The 12,340-nt window shown below is 48.7% G+C and overlaps 1 protein-coding gene across 3 annotated transcripts in view; it reads right to left on the bottom strand.

The window, feature by feature from the left end:
* Positions 1-12,340, bottom strand: part of SLC39A11 (solute carrier family 39 member 11) — a 342,388-nt gene that overhangs the window by 66,580 nt on the left and 263,468 nt on the right. For all 3 annotated transcript variants that reach the window (XM_082860153.1, XM_082860152.1, XM_082860154.1), the window contains one exon: positions 1,622-1,691. In XM_082860153.1, coding sequence (XP_082716279.1) covers positions 1,622-1,691 — 70 coding nt within the window. The remainder of the gene's footprint in view (positions 1-1,621; positions 1,692-12,340) is intronic.

Genomic DNA, 12,340 nt, shown 5'->3' on the forward strand with positions numbered 1-12,340 from the left:
GTGACTACAGCGACACACTGGGGCCCCAGAGCAGCTGAGGGAATCGAGAAAAGGAGGTGATGGGGTGTAAAGAGGCCCCACACAAGGCTGGGAACGAGGGAAGAGGGGAGAAAGGGATTCCGTGAGGAATTAGTTCCTGGCAACCGTGATCCATAGACACAGGGCAGATCGTTAAAGGGACGGTGCCATTGCCTTAGGCGGGTAAAAGGTAGAGTTTGAGATTATACCCGTCAGAGGGCAGTGGAGCGAGAAAGGTGTGGTTCGATACAGAAACCCCTGGACCATCTCTTTGACCCGAATTATGTTTTCAAAATAACTGTGACTTCCAGCACCTTTTAAACAGTGTGCGTGCTGTCTGTTCGAAGTTTACCTCTGTCCTTGCCACTCCCAACTGTCTCCACCTGCCTGTCTGCACTTATCTGCTACCTCTTAGTTCTCTACAGGCATCTGAGTTTGCTGCCCTTGGACAGAAGGCTCCACCCGCCCTCCTTCAGCCTGGAGGCTGTAGTATTCGTGGTTTTGTGGGCACAGGTGGACCAGGTAGCTTATCTCTATGACGACTCTTTATGGTCCCAAGGCTGTAGCCTTATCTAGGCCCTGTAATTCAACGGAGGGAGAGGAAAGGAAGAATCTACAAGGCCTGCTGATTGTCTAGGGAAGACGAGGGGAAATAGGAAGCCGAGGATGACAGTGAGTTTGGCTTGGTCGACCGGGTACCAGGTGATGACGGGGGTTTGCATGACAGCAGATGGGGACAATAAGTTCAACTTTGGAGATGCTGGGTGCGGGGATCCTGCGGAACACCCAAGCGGAGACATATGGATGGTGGCCAGACCCGTAAGAATAAGTTTGGGAGAAAAATCTAGGCAGAAGATCAACCTGGGCATCACCAGCAAACGGACGGAAAATAAAGCCATAGGCATGGGGCAGAATCCCCAGAAAGAGTGCACTAAGTGAGAAGAAAGGGTGCCCTAGAGATGGAGCGCTGGGGGACATCAACATTTCAGGACGGGCCGTAGGACACGAACCTGCAGAAGAGCCTGTGAAGAAGCAGATGGAAGGGGGAGGAAACAGGAGAGGCCAGTGGCCAGAAAGAGAAAGCGAGGGCTTCTAAAGGAGAGGGCGGTGAGAAGCGTCAGCTGCTGCCTTCGAGGTGCAGCTGGCCCTCCGGGTCCTGCCATCCCCCCACGGCTGAGTTCGCGGATGTGGAACCTGCAGATGCAGGATCCGTGGATATCGAGGGCTGACTGTGGTACTTGAGCATTCGAGGATTTTGGTATCTGCCGGCGGGTCCTGGAACCAGTCCCCCCAGGACACTGTCTTTATCATGTACTTATACATTTAAAGCGTTTGGAGAACAGCATGGGATTTATCCATGGTTGGTTTTCAAAACGGTTACCCATCAGACAGCTCATTGGAAAAACGTGGTGTAAACCTGCTTCTTGAAAGAGTACCTCTCTCAGGTATGAGCTGCCCTGACCTCCTCCTCGCCTCCGCCAGTCAGACCTGGGGGGCTGGGGCTGCTGCACAGTTACGTGCAGACAGCTCACCCGAGGCAACAGGCACTTCCGGGTACCACCGGGTGCAGTGCCACGCTCTAAGGCACTAGGTGTCCGCTTACCTGGCGCTCTCAAAGGTAGCAGATGCCGTCTTTTCTACAGCCCCAAATCCAACTCCAACAGCAAGACCCTCTGAAACAGACATAAAAAGAGTACGATGGGTTAGGAATCATTTTTCTATAATACACGCACGTAGACTCGAAGCTTTGCTCAGAAGCCAAAGCCAGCAGACTCCTGCGGGCTGGATGGCCCGACTCGCTTGGTGGGGGAACCCCTGGGACACCATGGAGCCAGTTACACACTTCATCACATTGGCAAATCCCCTGGTCTTCTTTGCGTACTTTATAGTTACTCAACAGGCTTATACTTAATCAGCTGTTAAGAGCAAGCAGTTTCTTCACGTCTTCCGTAAGAAATCAGAACAACAGTATTTTGATGTGACACAATACAGGTTAAAAGCAGATCTTGCTAAGGGTAATCTCTGAAATGGGTGCACCGCTGTATTCGCAAATGCAAGTAAAAGGACTCCATAAAAAAATGGGTCTTACATTTTGGGGGCTTCCCTGGTGGCCCAGTGGTTAAGAATCCAGCTGCCAATGCAGGGGACACAGGTTCGAGCCCTGGTCCGGGAGGATCCCACATGCCGGGGAGCAACAAAGCCCGTGCACCATAACTACTGAGGCTGCACTCTAGAACCCGCGAGCCACAACTACTGAGCCCACGTGCCACAACTACTGAAGCCCGCGTGCCTAGAGCCCGTGCTCCTCAGCAAGAGAAGCCACCGCAATGAGAAGCCCACGCACCGCAACGAAGAGTAGCCCCCGTGCGCCGCAACGAAGACCCAATGCAGACAAAAATTAATAAATTTATTTTAGAAAAATGGATCTTACATTTTTAAATGTCATTGGATTTTTCCATTATGTGTTGATTTTGCAACTAGAAACTAGAAGTTTTTGAGTCCCAGAGTTCATTTGAATTTGACTGTTTTAATCCTTTTTATTAATTAAAAAATGCTTGCCATTTTTTAAATTAAAATTAAAATGCTTGCCATTTTTTAATTAATAAAACCAAAAAAAAGGTTCATCCCCATCACTACGTCACATAAGATTGCACGAGGCTGCCAGTAACAGATAATCCACAGAACAGTAGCTTCAACCAAGGGTCAGCAGACTATAGCCCAGGGGCCACATCCAGCCCACTGCCTGTTTCTGTATGGCCTGCAAGCTAAAAATGATTTTTTAAATTAATTTATTTTATTTATTTATTTTTGGCTGCACTGGGTCTTCATTGCTCTGCACGGGCTTTCTCTAGTTGCGGCGAGCAGGGGATACTCTTCGTTGTGGTGTGCGGGCTTCTCATCGCGGTGGCTTCTCTTGTTGCAGAGCACAGGGTCTAGGCATGTGGGCTCAGTAGTTGTGGTGCACAGGCTTAGCTGCTCTGCGGCATGTGGGATCTTCCCGGGCCAGGGAAGTTATAAGAATGATTCTTAACCACTGTGCCCCCAGGGAAGTTATAAGAATGATTTTTACATTTTTAAATAGTCAAAAAAAAAAATCAAGGAAAGAATATTTCGTGACACATGAAAATTATATGAATTTCAAAATTTGTTGCCCATAAATAAAGTTTTATTGGCACACAGCCATGGTTGTTTGTTGATGGACTGTCTGTGACTGTTTTGTTTGGCTCTCTATGTCAGCAGAGAGTAATGAGAGACCAAACGGTCTGAAAACCTAAAATATTTACTATGTGGCCCTTTAAAGAAAGAGTTTGATGACCCCGGACCTAAACACATAGGGTTTTATTAGCTCGTGCAACGAGAAGTCCAAGGTTGATATGGTGGCCCAATGACGTCATCACAGACATTGACGATCCATCCTCAAATGGCAGGGACTCCTACAGTCTGCTCTGAGATGGTGTGACCACAGTGTAGCTTGAAGCTTGGGGATGGACAGATGATCTTCCAAGCCCTGTCCAGTAGGAGTGAGCTTGCCAAGTTCACCAACGCCCTGATCAAATGTGGAAGAGCCGTGCTGGTCTGCATATATCTGATAGAGAGGTAAGAAGGGCTATGAAAAAGAAAGAAGGAAGGGAGGGAGGGAGGAAAGGAAGGAACTGCCCCAGTGGCCTGGGATCCATGGCATAGAAGCACAATGTTAAGACCCCTTTCTGACATCTATGGGGGAGTGCAACCCCAATCCAAATAGGAAAGAGAATAACCAATATTGGTCAGAATCAAGACCAAGGGCTTGGAGCCTGGAGGAACTTCTGTTATGAAGAGGGAAGAGGTCAAAATCTACCGAGTGAGGGCTTCCCTGGTGGCGCAGTGGTTGGGAGTCCACCTGCCGACGCAGGGGACACGGGTTCGTGCCCCGGTCCGGGAAGATCCCACATGCCGCGGAGCGGCTGGGCCCGTGAGCCATGGCCGCTGAGCCTGCGCGTCCGGAGCCTGTGCTCCGCAACGGGAGAGGCCACAACAGTGAGAGGCCCTCTTACCACAAAAAAAAAAATAAATAAATAAAAAAAAGCTAGTCAGAGACTGACCAGGGGTTTCCTGACATCAGAGGGGCAAATCCCTCCCTTTGAAAAACCTTGCTTTTCTAAACCATAAGCAACAGCTGGTGGCTCTTTTGTTAAAGATTTTGCTCTAATTAGTCATTTTAATGTTAATGATAGTGCGGTCCTGAGGACAGGACTTAACATTAATTGGCAAACTAACCCTTTCTAGTTATTTAGCACGCAGCCAGCAGCACTTGGTTTACTAATGCTCACAACGGCTCATTAGGTTACCCAACTAATGCAGGAGAGAAAGGGCTCCCCCACAGTGACACAGCATCAAGGGGCAGAACCAGGCTTGACCCTCAGTCCCCACCCCCGGCCCCCCACCACCCCCGGTGGCTGACATGGGCTGTGGTTTTCTCCCAGGCGTGGGCGGCAAGGGCTGGCATCTGAATATCTCTATCCTAAAGAAGTTGCGCCTCTGCCCAGCCCTGTACCTTGGCCACGCCCACAGCGGGTACCACGCCCTTCCCACCCCCACCCCCCGCCAAACGCACACCACATGGTGCCTTAGGAGGTGGCCAACTCCGTCTCCCCCCGGATTTAGAGTAAAGGGAATGTAATTGTTACCGTCTCTGAAGGTGGAGGGATTACCTGAGAGCGAAACTAATGCGAAACCAAGACAAACGACCCAGGCGGCAAGAACATAATATTAAGGGAATGAAGGCAGACACTGGAGATCAACAGATGGCAGAAGGAACCCGGGGGTGAAAGAGAGCAGAGAAAAAAATGCGACCGGCGTCCACACCCCCAGGTCTTCCAGCAAAAGTGCACATTAGGGAGGTAATTAGGACAAGAATCTAAAGTGGCTGCAATACTGTTAGGAAGCTGGACCTCTTTTCACAGCTCCAGCCATTAACTCAGATGCAGACCGAAGGAAAACAAACTTCCAAACCTGGGCTTATAAACCCCCGGGATGCAGGGTGAGGCAGAGTCCTAAGGGGAAACTTGAGAATAAGTTCTAAAGCTGTTTCTTCCAACCCCACACCCCTGCTCCAATCTTCTCGGGGGTTGGAAGGTGGGTGTGGCTGCCTCTCTCGATCCCCCATCCCTCCTGAATCTCCATCTCTCATCCTCTGGGCGCGGTGGGGATGGGGGCGCATGGGCTCTTTGTTGAGACGGGCCTGGGCTCAAATCCTGGTATATTATTTAAGGTTCTTGTAAAAAGGAAAGAAGGATAATGCTCTGCTTACAGGATGGTGTGTACACAGCAGGGATTCTCACTACTGACATTTTGTTGTGAGAGGTTGGCCTGTACAGCCCAAGATGTTGAACAGCATCCCTGGCATCTACCCACTAGATGCCAGTAACACCTCCTCCCCGCAACCGTCCCCTCCCATCAAGGGGTACTTTTCACAAAAGTTTCAGTTATTCTAGAACGCTCTTGGAGTTTACGTAGGTGGTCGGAAAGTGAACTGTTAAAAACTAGTGTCTTAGTCCATCCAGGCTGCTATAACAAAATACTGTAAACTGGCTTCTGGGTGGCTTAGAAACAACAGAAATGTATTTCTCACGGTTCTGGAGGCTACAAGTCCAAGATCAAGATGCTGACAGACTGGGTGTCTAGTGAGAAACTACTTCTTGGTTCTCAGATGGTGCTTTCTCTGTGTGTCCTCACATGCTGGAAGGGGCAAGGGAGCTTTCTCGGGCCTCTTTTTTAAGGGCACTAATCCCCTTCCTGAGGGCTCCACCCTCATGACCTAAACGCTTCCCAAAGGCTCGACCTCCTCATACCATCACTTTGGGGTTAGAATTTCAACATACGAATTTGGGGGCCCAGATGCAAAACATTCAGGCTATAGCAAATAGTATTTTCTTTTTTTTCAGTTGAGGGCTTAGAAGCCCTTCGTTTAAAGCACATGGGGTGGAGCTCACAGGTCTTCTGTAAGAGACTCTCCAGCCTCCCAAAACAGTGACGCCTATGTGATTGCGGCCTTGCCTGACATTCATGGGCATCGGGTTCCATGGGCGGATGGGAAGGAACGCCTGTGTGGGGTAGAGAGAAAGGGGGTTATCTTGGTTCAGCTGAAATCCCTGCTGGGGTGGAAACAGGGCAATCTGAGATGCTGTGGGGACATCCTGCTTCCTCCTGCCTGGCTATGCTCCTCTGCATGTGGGTCCAGCTGTCAGATGATCTCAGCAAGAGTGGGGCTTCTGCAATGGAACTCAGTGGTCTGACGAGGGCTGAAGCCTGTGGTGTCTCATTTCTCTGGGTAACAACAGCAACGCAGGAAATGAGCAGCGATGTTATGACTTTTTTCCCTATTTAACTGTTGCTTTTTATTTTTTGGAACTATAAAACAGCAATTTCCTATGATCCAACCTAATGAGTTCTGGAAATCTTTTTTTAATATTAAATTTAAGACAGCAGCTAACATCTCGTGGGGGTTTAATAAATATCAACACAGCCACCAACAATGACAACAACAAACGTCAAAGCTGGAGAGATGGGGAATTCTCTGGCAGTCCAGTGATTAGGACTCAGAGCTTTCGCTGCCATGGTCCGTGTTCGATCCCTAGTCGGGGAACTAAGATCCCACAGGCCGTGCGGCCAAAAAAAATAGGTGGAGAAATGATGTGAAACAGGATGGCTTACTCGTTCCCTTCTCCACTGAGGACAGAACAAGAGAAAAACAAGTCAAATTGCAGCCAGAGGGATTTAGGCAAGGGAAAAGGGGAGGGAAGAGGGTTTTGACACATATGATTAGCTCCTTGAAGAGGGGTTGAGAATATCCCTCCCCTGGGTGGAGAATTGGTCTCTGAAGGTGGTGGCTACTCCCCAGTCAGGGACGGCTGTGATGGGGAGAGAAGTGTGAGGTGAGAAGAGTGGAGGGGGTAGCCTCATAATGTCCCTTCTAGCCCTTTAACATTACGTGTGGGACCAGTTCTAGGAGAAAGTCTGAACATCGACTTATTCGTTCCCAGGTCACTCACTGAAAATAGAGAAAGAACCATCTTAGCGTATCTGCTGCTGGACGGGACCATGGTGGCCATGGGGGTGGCCTCAGCAGCCTCCAAGGGTGCCGGGCGAGCTCAGCTTAGATTCCTCCTCGCTTCTGCCCATCTGGGCACTGTCACTAAGCTGGGAGATGGGTACCAGGCCAGGTGAGGGGGCAGTGTCACATCACATGACAGTAGGGGTCCCCTGGCCATCAAGGGTCAACGTGTCTGGCTTACACACACCAATGGGGCAGTCCTGCTGCCTCGTTCCCACTCTGATCCCATAGCTTGGCTAAGCCTTCTGGGGAGACTGGCCCCCAATATGCTCACCCCCCTGCCTGGCCTGTCTTTGGCCGCAGACTTCTAGCGGGAAGGAAACCCAGGAAGGTGGCAACTCTGATCATATTACACATTAATTAAACAAAATGTTGGTAGAGCCCAGCCAGGTACTGCCACAAAATTCCTATAGGGCCTTTCAAAAAGGCCCTCTAGAGAATGGAAGTTATCAACTGAGTGTTATTTTTTTGGAAAAAGTAGTTCAACGCACTCTTCTACCATGGATTGCGAACCCTGCTCTTCATAGCGGATGAAGTTAAGTGTTGGGAAAGGTGAAAAATGGCGGTGTTCCAGAAGAGTTGAATTGAACTCCAATTCTTAGCAATATCAATAAAGTCACGTCTTGGAGTATATTAAGAGACGTCCATAGTTGAAGATACTCTAACGTGAGTCCCGCTCTAATTAAAATAACTTCCTAATTGATGTTTGCAAGTGTGTGGGTTTTGGGTGTTTTTTGGTTCTGTCCATATTCTACCGTCTGCAGTTAGGCTCCACTTACACAGCGATGGACCCAGAAAACCACGCTCCTCCAGTCACTCCAGCCAAAAGCTACTCCCATGGCTTCATTCCCACTTCAGAGTGTCACTGGAAGGAAGCTGTGGTGGGAATTAAGCCAGATACCCCTCCTTGCTGAAATGTCCGGAGCTGACAGCGAGCACGTGCACAAGCACAGCAGATAACCCATCCTGCCACCCGCTTCGTGCAAAGGATGCTCCGCCCCACAAAGGACCGGGATGCCTGGGCAGGGCAAAGGCAGGTGAACCGGGGAGTCAGCTGTCCCCCAGCAGCATGCTGGTATCATCCGCTCCGCGCCCCTCGAAAACCAACAGAATCAAACTGCGAATGATCCTACCCAGAGGATTTATCAGCCCTCAGGAAGTGGACGGCCACTGACCCCTGCTTCTTGTCCCCTGAAGAGGCGCTGCAGCCTGGGTCCGTCCCAGGTCAGGGGGAGCGGCCTTGCTGCAGGGAAGGGCAGCCCAGGGCCAGCTGCCTTGCAGTCACACCTACACCGCTGTCAGTGCACCTGGCTGCACTCTGCCCTGCAAGTGGCGTCCGGGGTGTAACTAATGCCTGGACACGCCTGGATGGGGGACACGTTTGGAGGTGCGGAGGGGTACTTAGCCATGGTTTTGTAATTCCTCTGGACTAGAGAGCCTCAAGAAATTGGGAGGAAAGGATCTGTTAAATCTCTTTGGAGGACTGTTCAACAAAATGAGACTTTGGTAGTTCTTTTAGGATGATGAGTAATCCCTATTATCAGGCCCCATAGTTGACTCCCACCAAAGCATCTCCGGAAGCCAGGCAAGGGAGAGATTCTGACGTCTCAGATCACTGCTATGTTTCGGTGCATCGAAGGCAGACGGTGTAGCACAATGAGTAGCTAATGGGGGCAGTGGGGGGAGGGCAGGGGTACTTGTATTCTTACAGGGAAGTTAACTCAGGAGGAAATTAACGCTCAGCCCTGCACACCCATTCTGGGACTGCCAGGTGCCAGGTGGGGGCCCCACGTGGTCCGGATCAGGAGGCGTGGACCTGTCCGCACAGCTATGGCTCCTCACGCACAGGATGCAAAGCTCAGAAGCTCTCATTTTCCTGGCTCTCCCCATCTTGTAGACAAAGCTGACCTATAGGAGGAGACAGTGTTGCGGGCATGCTGACAACAAGAAAACTGGCCCAGAGGTGTTCGTATGTATGTTTCATCCATCCCTGAAGCCCGAAGCCCGGCTGCACCTCCATCCTTCCTTCATGTGTCTGAGATGCACCCACATCCTTTACAACACCCCGCTTTTCTCCTAAACCACTCTGAGTTCTCGCTTTGCAATCTGCAGCACAAGGACTCAACAATTCAGCCAAACTCTGTCCTAGGCGTTCTAGATTCATCATCTGACTTAAACCTGTCCAGACCTTACAAAATTGATACTATTTGTATTTTCCAGAAAAGGAAAGTGGGGTTCAGAGTGGTCAAGCAACATGCCCAAAGCCACACAGCTTGGGAGATGCTCAGCCCATGTGTTCCTTCTGGTTCAGAGCACATCACACTGACTTCTGGTTTAATTGATCATTATGACTCCTTCCTGCTCAGGACCCAAAGGACTGGGCACTGAGTCGGTGTCAGCAAGAGGGTCCACTTGGGTGCCACCACTCCAAATATTCGTCAAATAGCCATTAGGTGTTGTGTAGGATACGAAACGTGTGAGACGTGGTTCCCATCTTTGAGGGATTCACGATCTAGATATTCTTTTAGAGTCACAAAATTAGAAACGTATTTCTCTGCTCAAAACGTTTAGAAAGAGCGATCTGGAGAACAATGTTGAAATATCAGAAAAGCTAGAGTCTGGGGACAGAAGGGAGGCGGGGTGGCAGAGATTGCCATATTCAGGCATAGGGTGAGAACCAGGTTCGAGTGGGCGGATCAGCCTCAGAGCGTTGCCAGGCGCTGGCGAGCCTCGGTGAGTCCCCAGGCACGAGGGGAAATTGCAGGGATGGCTGAAGGGGTGCCGAGATGAAGTCTAGGAAACTGGCATAAACGCGTTAACTCAAAGGGGAGGTTTGCAAAGGGCACTGACTGGGCAGAAAAGGATGAATATGGTTTTTGATATGTTGAGTTCAAAGTAAAAAGACATTGAATGCAAATGCTCTAGGTGGCTCCAAACGTACAACAGGTTGGGGATGAGAGGTGTGAATTCAGGGAGCCATGTGCAGTTCTAGCTAACAAGTGTCGCCGTTTAATTTGGTCCTTTCAACAGCCCTATGAGATTGGTACCATTGTTCGTCCTGTCAGAGATGTGGAAACTGGTCTCCACACCCCTGGGCTCTGCTCTCTCCGGCTTTCCTTTACTGCTTTCCAGGAAACCCTCATTAGTACTAGTACTATCTCAAATGCTATTACTTCCATGAACTTGAAGACCATTTTCCAGTTTTACTTTGTCAAAGACTTTAGGCACATAAAAAGGCCTCATTTCACACTCTTATTTGGAAACTAAAAGGTGGTTGTTTTCCATTACACTGCTTTTTAATCACGGCGATATCCTTACACATGGAAAAAAAATTCAAAATGCTCAAAAGAGTCTAAAGTAATAAATTTCCCTATCTCCACTTCCCCACCCCTAGTTCTACTCCCAAAAGGTAAAGTACTTTTTTTAACAATTCTGATTTTCAATTCTCTGATGGGTATCACTTTAAATACCATGAATACGTTGGTTTAATTTATCACAGTCTTGATTTAGATAGTCTGTTGACAGCATGACGGGTTCTTCCTTATCGACCTTACTCTGTTGAGTCTTCCTTATAAATGCTGAGGAATACAGAGCACATGCTTCCGACCTCTGCTTTCTTTCTGCCTTTATCAAAGTTAGAGTGTTTGATATTGTTCTGTAAATAACATTTCATTTATGATTTATTCTCAGGCCAATTCAAAAAAAATGCAGTCCAAATAAAAACTGAATTTACAATATTGGTGCTAACATATTATTCTTTATATAATCCGGTTGCTACGTGAAGGGAAGGAAAAACAATCCTAAGGCTTTAAACTCTTCCCATTTGAAGAAGATGGTCCCGAGAGTCAAGGCCCGGTGGATGCCTTCTTGATTCTTTTTGGCATTCTTTCCATCGTCTAGGTCTTTTTTTTTTTTTTGAAAGGAGAAATAGATAAATTTACTTTTATGTTTTTTTGAATTTTTGAATTTTATTTTTATACAACAGGTTCTTATTAGTTATCTATTTTATACATATTAGTGTATATATGTCAATCCCAATCTCCCAATTCATCCCACCACACCTTCTAGTTCTTAATTAGACACCATCTTCCTTCCTTCCTTCCTTCTCCTTCCCTCCCTCTTTCTTTCTCTCCCTTCCTTCCTTCCTTCTCCCTCTCTCCCTCTTTCTTTCTCTCCCTTCCTTCCTTCCCTTCCTTCCTTCCTTTCCCGATTGTCACTTCTAACAATTAAATACGTATAACATTTACCACCTTAACCATTTCTAAGTGTATGGCTCGGTGGCATTAAATACACTCACATTGTTGTGCAACCATCACCGCCATCCACCTCCAGAATTCCTTTCACCCTGCAAGGCTGAAACTCTGTCCCCATTAAACTCTAAGTCCCCCTCCCCCAGCCTCTGTCAACCACCGATCTATTTTCCATCTCTGTGGACCTGACACCTCCAGGTCCCCGCTATGAGTGGACTTGCACAGTATTTGTGATGCCACCTTTCCTATGTGTCCTGTTTCTCCTTTCTTAGGTTCCTTCTTCATTTTGTTAGAGGACCTCCTTGAGCTCATAAGAGATGAGTGGGTGATAAACTTCTGAGTCCTTGCTTTTTTTTTTTTTTGCCGTACGCGGGCCTCTCACTGTTGTGGCCTCTCCCGTTGCGGAGCACAGGCTCCGGACGCGCAGGCTCAGCGGCCATGGCTCACGGGCCCAGCCGCTCCGCGGCATGTGGGATCCTCCCGGACCGGGGCACGAACCCGCGTCCCCTGCATCGGCAGGCGGACTCTCAACCACTGCGCCACCAGGGAAGCCCTGAGTCCTTGCATTTGTAAAAATAATTTTGATTTTGCTCTGTGACTTAACAGCTTGACCTGGTAGAAAATTCTAGGTCCCGGATGACCTCTGCTCAATATCGAGGTCATTATCCCGTTATCTTCTCGGACCCAATGTTGCTGCTGAGAAGTCTGTTGCTCATTTGATTCTTGGTTCCTTGTACTCAAGCTAATCTTTCTCTCTGCGAGCTCTTAAATTTTTTCATCCTTGTTTTTTGGAGTTTTGAAATCTCACCAAGATCCGTCTGTGGGAGAGGTCTTTGTTCATTCCTACTTCTCAGCACCAGGTGGCGCCTCTGAATCTGCAAGCTTGTGTTTTCCTGCCCTTTAGGACAAATTTCCCTGCGTGCTTCTGCTCCCATTTTACAGGCTTGCCTTTCTGTCTGTGAACTGGAGGCTTGTTTTC

The sequence above is a fragment of the Leucopleurus acutus genome (assembly GCF_964270905.1).
Source record: "Leucopleurus acutus genome assembly, chromosome: 19".
Lineage (NCBI taxonomy): Eukaryota > Metazoa > Chordata > Mammalia > Artiodactyla > Delphinidae > Leucopleurus > Leucopleurus acutus.